This window comes from Tauraco erythrolophus, chromosome 2 (genome assembly GCF_009769465.1).
Source record: "Tauraco erythrolophus isolate bTauEry1 chromosome 2, bTauEry1.pri, whole genome shotgun sequence".
Taxonomy (NCBI): domain Eukaryota; kingdom Metazoa; phylum Chordata; class Aves; order Musophagiformes; family Musophagidae; genus Tauraco; species Tauraco erythrolophus.
Genome location: NC_141466.1, coordinates 110,996,661 through 111,011,243, shown reverse-complemented (window position 1 = coordinate 111,011,243; position 14,583 = coordinate 110,996,661). Strand labels below are relative to the sequence as shown.

Genomic DNA, 14,583 nt, shown 5'->3' with positions numbered 1-14,583 from the left:
CCATTTCAGATTGACCTACCATGTATTCAAGTCCTCTTTGGATGGGCAGGAAAAACCCTTTCTCCGTGTCCGGCCAGCCCGTGGTCTCTCCCTGGGACTGTTTCAGGACTCTCATGAACATTCACAGCTGTGATTAAAAAAGCCAGGAACGTTCACCTCTGTACTCTGCTGAGGACACTGATGAAACTTTCACCCAGATTGCTGAACTCTTGCTAGAGGGCCAAATTTTAAGCTTCTGCTCCCTGCATAAAACCAGACCTAATGAACTGATTTCCCAGCCTTCCTGCTCTTCAGTGTACGCTGAGAAACCCTATTGTCCTCTTTCAGGTATGGCTCTGAGCAGAATTAGAGGGAGATATAAATAAAATGAGCAAAGAACACGGAACAAAACAACTGCAAACAGAGTACTCATACTAACCATCTTCCACAACAAGGTCTCTTGGTCACTATTGATTTTGTGATTCATTTTGTGGTCGAATTTATCTGTGGCAGAAGCTGACCACATTGTTTCACTTTAGGTTTGCTATGAATTTGGCCAGCATTTCCAATTTAATGAAACAAGCTTCACGAGAGCCTTCAGGGCTGTCACCAGGTCTTGTTGGAACGAAGCTTAAAGATCCACTCTCACCCACTCATTGCATCTCAGGCTGTTGCAGCTAGGGATGCTGCCTCTAAATGCAACGCGCCTGGGGTCGGCCTCAGCTTTTCGGTGCACGTGTAATATTTTTCTCCCCATGGTCTTACAGAGGCATGTGTGAGGTGTTCGTTTCTTTCATTTTCTAGTTTCTTCCAGATAATTCCTTAAATATCTTTTGTAAATCATTTTTATGATGGGTTAAAAAGTAATCTCTGCCAGGACTTTGACAAGCAGGATGAAGAGTGATCTCTCTTAACTATAGTGTTCATAATTAGTTCTTTATTTTCATGACTTTTTTTTTACTATCCAAATTCTATAACACCACAAGGCTACAAGTGATCTTATTTTCATTTTTCATTCAGCAGTGGAAGATTACCGTTGTTATTGCTGTTACTGTTGTCATTTTTCATAATAATACAGAAATATCCTATTTTCAAAGGCTGGTAATGGCTTCTCTGCAAGGAACAACTAAGTAGCTTTTAACCCATCACCTTGAAAATGAGTTACTTGAAGAGGATGTGACAGAAATCTGCAAAACCAAGAGTGGCATAGGGAAGGTCAGTAGTCGTTGACAGACTCTTCTGTCCTCTGACACAAGAACTAGGGTATATCAAATGAATCTAGCAGGATCCAGGTTCAAAACAAAGAGGAGGAGGTGATTCTTCACACCACGAGTAGATGTGTGGATCTTGTTGCCAAGCAATGTTGAAGTCTACACAAGTGGGTGAAAAGCTGGACTAGTACATGGTAGAGAAATTCATTGAGGGCTACTAAATACAGATATCTAGCTTGGAAACTCACTTGAGCTGAAGGATGGAAGAGTATTCTGGGAAAGTATCATACATACTCACCCTGCTCTTACTGCTACTTGAGCATCTCCTTATGGCCATGGGTGGGGATAGCCTGTTGGCTAGAGGGTCTGAGTGCCAATGGCTAAGTGTTAAAAATTGTTGTGTAGAAAACTTTAAAAACTTGGCATACAGAAATCTTGAAGCTTACAGGAACACTTTGCATCTTTGGGGTTCAGAAGGAAAGTTGTCTTGTTTGTAATCATGTTACCAATTTGTAAGAATTTTACCAATTCCTGCACCTGATTAGGATGAGGAAGCTGCAATAACAGCTTTTCTAGAAGCCATGCAGCTGAAACTAAAGTTGGTAAATAATTCAGAAAACTAAGGTGTTGGACAACTTTTCCTGAACCTCCCACGAGCGACTTGTTCAACTCAGTATGGTTGGAAACAGAGAGATTGGGGATATTTAGGTTGATTGTTTTGTTTAATAGCACAGAGCTTATTCAGGCAATCTCAGTACTGAATGAGTAAGAGGGACTGTAACATTATGTTGTTGAACGGATGCTAAGCATGCTACAAAATGATCAGAAACACAGTTCCTTTCTGAAAAGATTTGAGATCAAAAATCTGATATTGCAAGTGGATCGGTGCAAGCAGAACGGTCATGCCCATGGAGGAGGAAGAGCCTGAGTGAAAACCCTGGTAATATGGTCGGTGCCTCCTATGTGCAGGGTCAAGATTTTCTTTTGGACTATGTGGAAGGGGATCAAAGTGTGAAAGAGCTACAGGGATGACACACACGCTTTATTCTGAAGATTGAACTAAGTTGATTATTGTTATTGGAACACAAATGATACGTGTAGCTTTGCTCAGACAATTTTAGGAGTCGTTTGTCTTGAAGTGATAGTGGTACCTGGATGAAGAGGGCCAGGAAGGCTTGTACATGTAGTGGGGTGAATGAAAGCTTCGGTTTCCAAGAGGCTTTGTAAGCAGCCATAGGGAGAAGGGAAAGGCCGTTGCACGGATAAATAACTGGTCAGAAGATGAGAAACAGAAAGCAGGAGAGAATGGTCAGTTCCATAAAAATGTTTGCTAAATGCTCAGAAGAGAGAAAGTGAATTAAATGTGAAGCAGTACTGGGAAAGGGGTAAAGGAGATAGTTGGGACCTTTGCTCTGCCTCTGTGTGAATCTGTGGCTGAGATTTGGTTCCCTCATCTTCAAAAGTTGTAGATGGGAACTGGAAATAGTTCGGAGATGGACCTCTGGTCTAACCCAGCACAGACATCGCTCTTCCTACGTTGGTGTGTGGCTTTCAGACTGAGGCTGTATTGTGAGATGCAGATCGAGATGGCTGAGCTTGAGAGGCAGAAGGAAGGCTTGGTGGATCAGCAGACACAGCTTCAGAGCTGAGGCTCTGAACACCTACTGCCTCTGACTTCTTCAGTGCATCATCTGTAACCATCCTCCATGTCAGAGGACTTAGTCACAGCCTTATTTGCTGAAAATAGTACTTTTGGCACTATTTCTTCAAAACAACTGTGACATTTTTATGTTTTTGAAGTAAGTACAGGGCTATGACACATTAGGTTTTTTTTTTTTTTTCTCAAAGAGAATTGATGTATATTTGGCACAGAAGGATTAATAATGTTCCAGCAACTGTATCATGCATCTTACTAAAATAAGAACTGTGGGAAATTGTTTTCAGTTCTATGGAGTTACAATGAGCTGGGCTTCAGTGAATTCTTTGGTTTTGATTGTAAGTGAAGTGCCAGAGGCAGAATTTTCTATCGTTAATTACAGTAAAGAAGATATAGTCTGTCATTTTAACGTTTATATCTAATAGACTATTTAGCTTCCTATAACTCTCATATATTTTTCTTCTTTTTGTTCTACCTATGTCGCACTGCTTTTTATTTGGCACAATTATTTAAAATACCTCATTTTATGCTGGTAGACATAATTATAGAGCTGAAATGTGTGTTGATGTAAATTATGCTATATGCACCCACTACTGTGTTTTATCTTTGTGGTAAGGTTCTTTTCAATACATTTATTTTTATGCATTTGTTAATTTGAATATTGCAGGGTATTTTCATTGCTTGGGCATTGAATGTTTGAAGGACACGCACAAGAATCTCCAGTTAATTGGGAGTTGTGTGTGTTAATCCTTGCAGATACATGGGAGATTGTCCTCTGAAAAGCTACTTAAGTCCACTCTGGAGGTTAAGATACATCTTGGGTTACATGCAAGAAAGGCTTTGGTTGTGCACACAGAATTTTGGTGGAACTGAGAGACTTCATTTATAAGATTCTTTTCTTTAGGTCTTACACCTTTTATTTAAGTTTACTATTCTTGGGCCCAGTTCTGATTTTCTTTTTTACCTGCTCCTGAAGTCAAACATGAAGAGTCTGGGGTCACTGATAATCTCGTGACAACAGCAGTTGTTTTTGAGAATGGCTTAATTTCTTGACATCTCCTCCGATTACCCAGTGGCTCCCATCATCTTGAAATGCTGTATTAGGAGCCCGGCTCTGTCCTTTTTCCGCTTGCATGCAAGGGTACCACTTTCCCAAGTCATAACAACAACAACAAAAAAATATCTACAAATATAGGATGGAGGTTTACTCATTTGTTGTGGTTCTTGTAGATTATTCTGTAGGGTAAAAAACCACATGAAACTATTTTTCTCATAGGCTGATGACAGACCCGTGCACACTTAGGCACCGCTTTGACATTCCTTTTTAAAGGCTAGCGGCAGGTAATGACCCGCTGCAGTAGATGGCACTCTATCCTTTGATTTGGCACCTAAGCCATCAGTAAAGCACCAAAGGAGCATAATTATTGGACCTGTCACCGAAACCTCACGGTATTCGGACACGCGGCGTCCCACGGAGCGCCCGGCACAGGCTCTCGGGTCTGTCCGGATGGCTCTGCCTACCCAAGCGGGCCCTTGCCCAGCCGGCGTGCCAGGCCTGCGCCTCCCCACCGCCGCCGTATTTCCTATTTATCTCCCGTTTTATTTATTTCCTATTTATCTCCCATTTTACTTATTTCCTACAACCCGCGGTCGTTTCTAAGGAAACGGGAGGCCCGGGGGACGCGCAGCGGCAGGGCGAGCGGGCAGCGGGGGTTGTTTCCCACCCGCCGCCGGAACCCTCCGCCCGGGGACGCGGGCAAGGGGCGCGGCGGCGGCGGCGGCGGGAGGGCGGGGCGGGGCGGGGCGGGCGGCGCCTTCCCCGCGGGGCAGGGCGGCGGGCGGCGGCGTTAAGGGCCGGGGCGGCGGGACTTGTTGCGGGCTGGCGGCGCTGGGTGCTCGGCGGCGGGGTATGCCCCGGCGCTAGCGCGGAGAGGGGCGCCGGCCGCCGTTGTCGCCATCGCCATGGGGCGGTATTCGGGGAAGACGTGCCGCCTCATCTTCATGCTGGTGCTCACCGTCGGCTTTTTCGTGGCCGAGCTGGTGTCGGGCTACCTGGGCAACTCCATCGCGCTGGTGTCCGACTCCTTCAACATGCTCTCGGACCTCATCTCCCTCTGCGTGGGCCTCTCCACCGGGCGCATCGCCCGCCGCAGCCACCGTGGCCCCCGTGCCACCTACGGTTACAGCCGCGCCGAGGCGGTGGGGGCCCTCAGCAACGCCGTCTTCCTCACCGCCCTCTGCTTCACCATCTTCGTGGAGGCCATTCTCCGCCTCGCCCGGCCCGAACCCATCGACGACGCCCAGCTGGTGCTCATCGTCGGCACCCTCGGCCTCGCCGTCAACCTCGTGGGGCTCCTCGTATTCCAGGACTGGGCCGCCTGCTGCCGCCGCCGCCCGCCCGCCGCCGCCGCCGCGCTGGAGGCCGTGCCCGACGGCGCTCCGACGGGGCAGGCGGATGAAGCAGGTGCCTTTCGGCTGCATCCTCGCCGCTTCGCCTCGCCGTCCAGCCTTCCCCTCGTGTCCCGCACCTCTCCCCACCCCTCACGCCCTTCCCCGTCCCTTCTGTCCCTCCCGTTTGTTCTCGGGACTCGCCGAGCTGCCAGGAGCCCTTTCGGAGCCCCAAACCCACCGGTGGGGCCTGGGGAATTTCCCTGAGCCAGCTCAGACACCCGCTGCCTCTTTCACCTTGTACTTTACACCGGGCTGCTGGGCGTCCCCGCGGGAGGGGGGAGGGAGGCGTTGCTCAGAGAGCTGTGCGGAAAATGTTTTGGCTGTTTTGGTTTTTTTTTTTGTCATATTTGAAATAAGTTGGTTTTGAGAAGGATGATGTTTTTTCTGTTTGTAGAACTTATACACAACACAGCGTTTCTTCTTTGAATGCAGGTGATTCACCAAATGACCAAAAAAGCCCTGAAGAGGGGTCTGATAAGAAAAAAGAGAAAAAGTCTGAAGCCTTGAACATCAGAGGTACAGCACGGGAGCATGCTGCTAATATGATGTTAACTTTAAACATGTTCTGGTTTCCATTTCAGATTTATTTTTTTTTTTTTCCCTAAATATCAGTAAGAAATGGAGCAAAAGCCCGGGACTCTATGTAGATGGACCCAGTTATCTTTAGCAGAAAAGTTTTGGTTGTATGAAATAGCATAGATAATAACAAAATGGTGTGATGCTGTTTTGGCTCTGAGTGTGCACGTTTTGATTTTAATTCTTTAGAAAGAGTGCAGCTGAACTTTTTGGAAAGGAGGCAAAGCCTATTGCACTAAGCTCAAGTCACTAGAGGCCTTATAGGGAGGTAAAGCAGGTAGCTTTGTGTTGGCTTTGAGTATTACTGCTGTGGTAGTTGAGTAGTTTTCAACTTTAAAATGCTTTTGGGCAGAAAACAATTTCTTTAAATCCAGAGATTGGTAATGTTTTGTTGTCAGCGTGAGGAAAAAGGTGCTGAAACTGGTGCTTCAGCACAATGTTTTTCCAAGTCTTTGAACTGTGAACCTGTCCCTGAGAGAGTCTGTGGCAGGATCAGACCTTCTTATGTTGTAATTCAGCAGGTCTCTGGGTATCTGTGGAGTGAAACAGTATAGCTACTTTTAGGAATAAAGTAACCCAGTGTCTCGCTCCTGGTCTGTAGAGGTGTTTATATGTAAAGGCATTTACATACCTTTTCTGAGCAGAGCCAAAAGCAGTGACTGTCTGCTGTCTTTGACTGTCAGAAAGCTGAAACAAAATGCTTAGTTTCAGGCTTCTTATGGTCACATATCTGCATCTGATATTCCTCCAAAGTCATGTAAGCTGGCATCGCATGAATTCAGCTTAAGGGGTTGGCATGACAGTCAGGCACCTGGGTGGTGTGGTTTGGGTTTTCTTGTCTGTATCTGCCTACCTGTCTTTCAGAAGTGTTTTCAGAGTTACACAAATGTGTCTGTAAGGGAAGACGCTTTGGAAATCAAACCATGTGCTAGAGCCACAGTGCTTTTCTGAATGTCTAGCAATTGATGTCACTGGATATTATGGCATTATAGTGGTAAGATTTTTTTCAGCAGGAAAATCAAATCACTTTCAGAGATGGAGGAGAGAAGAATAAGAAACAAATGAGTATATTTTAGAGAAGGTCTTACTTGTCTGAATGGCAGTTCTTAGGGATAATGATGCTGGAAACTCTCAAAAATATCTGAAGGATAAGGAGTTTTGTGTCAGTTATTATTTTAAAATATCTGTCCTCTTTGATTTTTAAAAAGAGAATTTTTCTTTAAGTGCTACTTCAGTATGTCATCTTTGCAAAATCTATTTTTATGGTCCTTACAAATATTCCTTGCTTCTGTAGCCAATGCTACAGATATGTATCTTTAAAATTCTGATTCCAAATCTGTTTTCCTTTGAAGTTAGTTACATAGCTATACTTATTTCATAATCACTTAGCAAAAAATTCTGTACAATATAGAATCGGAGCCTCACTGAAAAACATGGCTGGGCAAAATGGATTGGCAGGGAAACTGCTTCCTTGATTTTAGAAGTGGTAGAAACAGGAATCCAGACATTCTGCCTGACTGGATTAATTACTGTAGTGTAAAATTATTCTTTTTACTTCGTGAGCATGCGCAGAGTAGTTCAGGCTTTCCAACATAAGCTGTTGGAAACTGTGCATTACCTGTGGTCTTATCATACTGACTTTATTAAATAAAAATTAATTTTTAGTTCTATTTTATGACCATAGCTTTTGGGAGACTACAGGGAAATGGGTTCATTTCTGTCTAGGACATCAGGATGTGATGCATAATTAAGGTGTACATATTACCGATTTTAATAATGAATAATAAGCATTTTTCAAATTCCATATTCTCAATTCATAATTTATCGTAACTCTGACATGATTACTTTTTTTTTTCTTAATTCAGAAGAAGTCTTTCTGAAACATTTTCCTGTTCTTTTTAAACTGTGCTCTCTAGTTAGTTGCCTTGGCAATTCCATCCTGCCTGTCCCTCTTGTTCGTGCAATAGCTGATAGCCCATGCTGAATTGGGATTATTTGTGAATGAAAAGAAAACACTGCAACACTGTTAGGAGGAGTAAAACCCTGTGGGAGTCTGCCAAATGGGGCAGAACATGCCTGACTCCAGCAGAAAGCGCTGGACTTACTGGAAGTTTGTACTCTCTTATCTGATCCAAGCGATTCAGAGGAACTCCAGTGGTTATTGCCTTAATTTCTCACACAGAAAATCGATGCTTATGCACAGAGCTGGCAAGAGACAGCAGCACAGGCACGGCTCCAGGTTTAATCCGGTGTCCAGCATCACCAAAGGGTCAAAACTTCTCCGTGTTGTTAATGAGTTTTGGAGGGAGGCTTTTGCAGCTTCTCCAGCCCAGAGGAAGTGATTAAATTGGAGTGAAGCTCTTGAAATTTCTTGTCATAGGGATGTTAAAAGAAAGTTTCTCTCACAGGCTATAAATAAAAAGTATTGACAAAGAAAATACTTTAGAGACATTATAATTAGGCATGGGTTGGAATGAAATCTGAGTCTGAACAATAAAGACTGACAAAACTGGAGTGTATTTGAGCAATGATAGGAAGAGGAAAGACTATGTAAAGTAATTAAAAAAAAAAAAGGAAGAAAAAAGGTCGTCTTAGATTATTTGTAACTTTATAGCAAGAAGACTACCTTGGTCATTGTATTTGAAAGGGCAACTAAAAATGTGTTATTACAAGAGGCTGTTTTGTGTCTTTACCTTTTGTGCAAAAACATATCTATAGATTAAAAAGTGGTACCCAGCGTTCCTCTCAATTTAGGCACATATTAAACCCTGGTGTCCATGTGACTGACTCTCAAACTTTTTTTTTTTTTAATTTTTTCTTGGGTCTGAGGGCTAGCAGTGTTGGCTGGGACAAGGTTTAGTGTGACTAGTTATCAAGCTCGATCTGAAAAGTAGAGTTTGGGGGCATTTGGAGCCATAAGAATGGGCTTAGGTTTCACTCTAGGTAATTTTTCAGATTTCAACGATGTCATAGAAGTCGATGGAGGAGAGTAACTGTTACCGGGGGTGGTCTGTGGTGCTCTAAGCTTCCAGGGTAGAATGGATAGATTTAGTCATCAATTTTTAATTGAGAATTGAGTTTTAACGTGCCAGCATCTCTTAATAATCTGCAGGCATTTAAGCAAACACATTTTACGTTGCCATGGCGTTGCAGTTGGACCACAGTTGCTAGCATACCCTACATCTTTAATAATGCATCCCACTTAAGCAGCTGTGGTTCATAGTCAGTATTTCCCTTCCTGTTTTGTTCTGAGAAGTGTTATTGAAAACTTTAGTTATGATGTTAGTCCCTGGAATATTGTGTTTTTCATGTCAAGTAGACCAGACTTGAAAAATGCAGCATTACTCCCCGACCCCAAGAAAAAAACACACCCCCCCACAACCCACTAATGGAAATTGTGCCCTTTGTTTCAGGTGTTCTCTTGCATGTTATGGGAGATGCACTTGGATCTGTAGTCGTGGTAATTGCTGCTACAATCTTCCATGTACTTCCTCTGGGGAGTGCTCCATGTAATTGGCAGTGCTACATCGATCCAAGCCTGACAATAATTATGGTGTTCATCATCTTGTCTTCTGCATTCCCGCTTATCAAGGAGACCTCAATTATTTTGTTGCAGATGGTTCCCAAAGGTGTTAATATGCAACTACTGAGTAAGTCAAATTTGTTGTTGAAATGCTATTAATTTTAATGATATATTTGAATGCATATGTTATTTCTGGAATGACATGTTTGGACTATTTACTCAAAATAGCTCTAAATTCTCAACAACCGTGAGAAATAGTCACATGCCTGTGTCCTAGCAACATGACTCAAATCTCTCTGGATTAGTTAAAGCATGCATTTTGAGAATGTGGTACTCCAACAATACATCAAAAATACCAGGTCTTGAGCTGTTAATGCTTTGTGTGGGGTGTTTGTGAAAGAAACAACATTGAATTACGTTATTTCCCAACCCTGGAGCAGCTTCTGCTGAAAGGCTTCCAAAACAGCTTAGAAATTTTCATTAAGGTTGGTTAATTTTGTAGCTCTGGCATTGTTCACACTTAACCAATGTGAACAATTGTGGGGCAGCACTGGTTACTTCTGGAATTCCACCACGCTCGGGGCTTAAATAAACCAGAAGATGTGGGGTCTTGGCCAAGGAAGTGGTGCTCTAACATTGCTTCTATGAATGGCTGGTAAATTGCCGTTAGGGAGCCTGAGGGATGGGGTGCCACCCAAAAGGAAGGTGACCTGCTCGTGCGGTCATCTGGTGGCTGAACCGAAGGCAGCTGGGAGTAGACATATTTTACTAAGTACAGCTCTTTTAAAAAAGATAGTTCAGAGACTGCTGCTTTTGGGTATGGCTCTTAATGGGAAAGCTAGTAATTAGCCAGTACACCAAAGCATCTAATATCTTTTGCTTGTGTCTTCCAGCTGACAGACTAGCTCGTGTACCAGGGGTTCATAGCCTTCATGAAGTGCATGTTTGGGAGCTTGCAGGTGGGAAGAATATTGCTACTCTTCATATCAAGTGCCACACCCCTACCGATTACCAAGATGCTGCTTATAAAATACGGCAGGTTTTCCACGAAGCAGGGATCCATTCTGTGACCATCCAGCCCGAGTACATTGACCACAAGACCTCCCATCTCCTGTGCAACTCTCCCTGCGTCTCAGAAGCTTGTGACTCTCAGCTGTGTTGCAGTCAGCGGAAGCGCCCGCTGCCTGAAACTAATGGCTATGCTGAGAAAAACGATAATTGCCTTTCTGCATCGCATAAAGACAATAGTTCAAGTAAAAATGATGTTGCAATCCCTATTGAGTACCCACTGGCAGAGGATAGCATGAAAAATACGAAAAATTCTGACAGGTCTGATGACAAATCACAGTCTTGCTGTACACGACTTTAGGCCATTCCCTCTACTCTGCGTAATGTTTTCGTAGAACAAACGTATCCTGGTTGGGAAGGGGGTCATCGGTGGTTGTAGGTTGTAGCTGAAGTTGGTGTGGCAAAGAGGTTTCTGTGCTTAGCTGTATACCAAAATACACCTCAAAAACCTTGTATCCAAAATAAGGATTAATATTTCCATGAAGGGTGTTGCATTCATCTAAGTGGGTTTTTTTTCTGATACAGCCTAACCCGCTTCCTTACCAAACGACATGCGAATTTCTGATGTTAAGAGTGGCTGGGGTGAATTGCTGTCTGCACTGATGCCAGCAGTTAATGGCCAGTGGCACTGGGAATGAAACTCTGGCCTTTTCTGCTGAAGTGAGCTTGTTCTTGAAAGCCCTGTGGCCAGTTTATGATTGTACTGGGCTGAAGTACTGTATATTTATGAAGGACTTCAGTAGAGATGCTTTACTGATCCTTAAAACCCGTTTTTGCATAGACAGTTCATTTTTAACAGTAACGCTTGTACTTCTAGCCAGTGGTGTTTGTGAATGAAGTTAAGAGTGTCTAAGGGGGAGGGGAAGCACTCAGGAATTTTGACTTGCATTGTTTTCTTGTTTGACTCCTGTATTTAGGGACAGAGCAGAAGCTGGTCTTGCTTCTCTACTAGTAATACTGGAGTCCTAGCATAATCACAGATAAGTATGCTAAATAATAGACTTCTTGTCACGAAAGCAAAGAAATACTTGCTAATGTTGTCTGTACTGATTCTAGCAAATGGAAGTGCAGGCAGCCATCCAATTAACTTTTATCTCATTCACTGTTGTGATTGTACAACTCAAGTCTTTTTTTTTTTTTTTTTTTTTCCTCCTGACAACAGAAGTTTTAATAGCCATGGTCTTAATTCATCATTGTACGGGACAATTGCAGTATCTTTAACACTGAGTGTCTGTCATTATTAATGCTGAATAAATAAGCTAATGTGTTTATTATGACCAGTTAAAATTCTGCAGTTCTATTATTAAGACATAATTTAATATTGTATTAAGAAAGTCTCTTTAAAGTTTTATATGCAATGTTATCACTTAGAGGAAGCTTTCAAAAAATTTATTGGGGAATTTGTCCTTGTTCAGTCTTGATTATTTCTTGTTGATTTATTTTAAAAGTTGAAGTCCTCCCTTCTGCCCTGCCTCTCCTCCCTGTGCCCAACAGTGTATTTCAAAGTGAAGTTAGTGAAGCAGTTCCTTTATCTCTTTGCTGCTTCTTCTTTTTGAAGGCATGCAAAGGTGCTCTGAGGAAAACAAGGGGATGTGTCCTGTCACCAGTGCTGGATTTAGGTCAGATCTGCTCTCCAGATACTTGGGAGAGGAAACCCACTATCTAATCCACTCTGAATGTAGTGCTTAGCCTTGCTGGCTATACAGACCGGATCCAGAAGCTTTCAAATACATTTTCCTGTGAAAGGCAGCCTTTCAGTGGTCTATGTGGCCTGGGCAGGCTATTTTATTCATTTATTTATGGGGTCATATCTATAAAATAGTGATGTCTTTACCTCAGTGACACCTTAACAGAAAGGGAAAGTTGATTTCTTGCCTGGACTGGGAAAATATCAGGACCCCTTGTAAGGCTGGCTTGAAAGCAGCCAACTCCTTATGAATAAGGACGATTACAGTAAATGAATGAATATTAAAACACACAACAGACTGTTTTGCTGCTTGGAAAATGGTATTTACTGAAGGAGTGATTGCAGTCTAAATAGCACATTGCTAGATTTGTAGTTACCCCTTTTGAACAGATTCTTGGATGAGTTAATATATTTTTATAGCCTTCCATTGTAGAATTGTACTATATAAATTAAACTGTGTTAGTATAATTGAAAGCTTGATCCTCCAGTCCCTTTGATTCTGTTGGCAGCGGCAGAGGTGAAAGCAGCAGGATCTTACTTGGCAGTTATTGCACGAATTAATGTAAATCAGGAAACATTTTAAGAATTGCTGTCTTTTAAAAGCGTGTTACCTAAAGTAAGACAGCCTTTTCTTCTGTCCTTTTTGTCCTTATTTTCATCTATGATGATGTTTAAATATCAGGGTTTAGATGTAAATAACAAATGTATTTATAAACTTTTTGAGAACTGGAATAGAAAGCTCCCAAAATAACAACAAAGTCTGTGGGAGAACTTGCTTCCCAGATATCCTCTAAAACAAGCACCCTTTCATAAATATGCATTTGTGTCTTAAATCAAGTAATCTTTTTATATGTACATTTTATTAAATGGTTGAAAGATGGAATGGCAGTATTGTTTGCTCTGGAATTAGAGAAAACTAGTATGTGTATCTTTGGGGCATTTGACAAAATGGTCCATCCTTTATCCTTCCAGTGTTTGTTAAAACTGTGTTTATCTATTTTTTTTAAGTTTTTACAAGTGTTGTAACATGAAAATACAATGAAGTAACATTCTTAAAACTTTTTTTTTCCTTGTCTGCTTGAAGGTACTGTAATTGTTGCCTGTGAATAAATAGGAAAATACCAGGGATTATAGAAATCTTCAGGTCTAGAAAACAAGCAGATATAATATTTGCTTTATTACTTAACCAAGCAAAACCAACAGAGCTAAATTTTGATGAGGTGAAACTTGTATTTTCTGTGTAGGGACTTTCAGGGTATCCAGCTAAAGCTTCTGATCCGGTATCCTTGCCTTCCTTTGAGTCCTGCAACACCGTCTTTTTCTCCTCTAAGTGTGTCACAGCTAGGCTCTACTGGGTTGGTCCTCTCTACTTCTGCAGAAGACTTCATTCCAATCAGTGTCTATTTTGTATCGACTTATTTTCCTTCAGTTCTTGGCATATCTCCGCTAATTCTCTTGAAGCATGCTCGCCTTGTTTCGAAATACAGTGTATTTCAGCATTTGCCCTTATCTCTGGGCACTTGTTCTAAATTCGGTTTTGTAGTGTATTGCACTGTTGCTGAAAATCTCTTCTCTGGCCTCTTTAGTTTAATTGCTTCCCCCCCCCCCCCCCCCCCCCCCCCCCTCCAATTCAGTAATGTAAAATTTCTGATGCTTGCTGAGTGATTGTGCTACCCTGTCCTCTTCAATTGCTCCCTTCTGATTGCACCATTATGGCATTCACTTTCTCTTGCAGTGGTTGCCCCTATCTGTCCATCACTCTGTGTGGCAATGGAAATCTGCTTAAAACACAAGTGATTTGTCCAGCTAATGTGGCCCTCTGATCCATAACCAGTCCCACATGTGACCTAGTTGTATGGCAATGAAATGTTTGCTGGCTTTGGCAGATAGTTTTGGAGCAAGAGCGAAATCTGGAATAAATTAACATGGCATTGAATGCAAAAGCCATTTACTGGCCTTCATCAGTCGTGAGCCTTTCTTTAAAGCAAATTTTTTTTTTTGTCACTTTTTTGTATGTTATCCTTTAACCAAATGTGTCAATTTGATAGTTAGTTTTTCCTTCTCCTTTAACCCTCTAAACACAGATCTTGCCTTTGCTCTTCTATGTGAAGAATAATAACTGAAGCTATTTTTAGGAGTATCGCCTTTGTTTTATCAAGTTTTCAGTTGACTTCCTTATCCTTGTATCCTTTGAGATACTTATTTTGACTCGTAGTGCAACTGTGTTTTTTTTTCCCCTTAATGTTTTTCTTATTCTTTGTCTCTTCAATAAAAGCAGTAAGGTTTTGCTAGCCTGATCATGGTGATGTAACTATAATACAGTTTAGAAATACCTCTTTTATGCACTGGTTTAATTATTGCACTCCATTTTATTAAGTTTCTTCTGTTTTCTGTTTTTGCTATGTGATACACTTTACTATTGCAAACCACT

General features: G+C 42.2%; 1 protein-coding gene across 1 annotated transcript; it reads left to right on the top strand.

Moving 5' to 3' along the window:
• The first annotated feature begins 4,809 nt into the window (after positions 1-4,809).
• On the top strand, positions 4,810-11,058 carry LOC104372942 (calcium/manganese antiporter SLC30A10). Its single transcript, XM_086629531.1, has 4 exons — positions 4,810-5,311; positions 5,731-5,814; positions 9,288-9,524; positions 10,291-11,058. The coding sequence occupies exons 1-4, from the start codon at positions 4,810-4,812 to the stop codon at positions 10,764-10,766; spliced, it is 1,299 nt and encodes a 432-aa protein (XP_086485657.1). The 3' UTR covers positions 10,767-11,058.
• Positions 11,059-14,583: the final 3,525 nt, after the last annotated feature.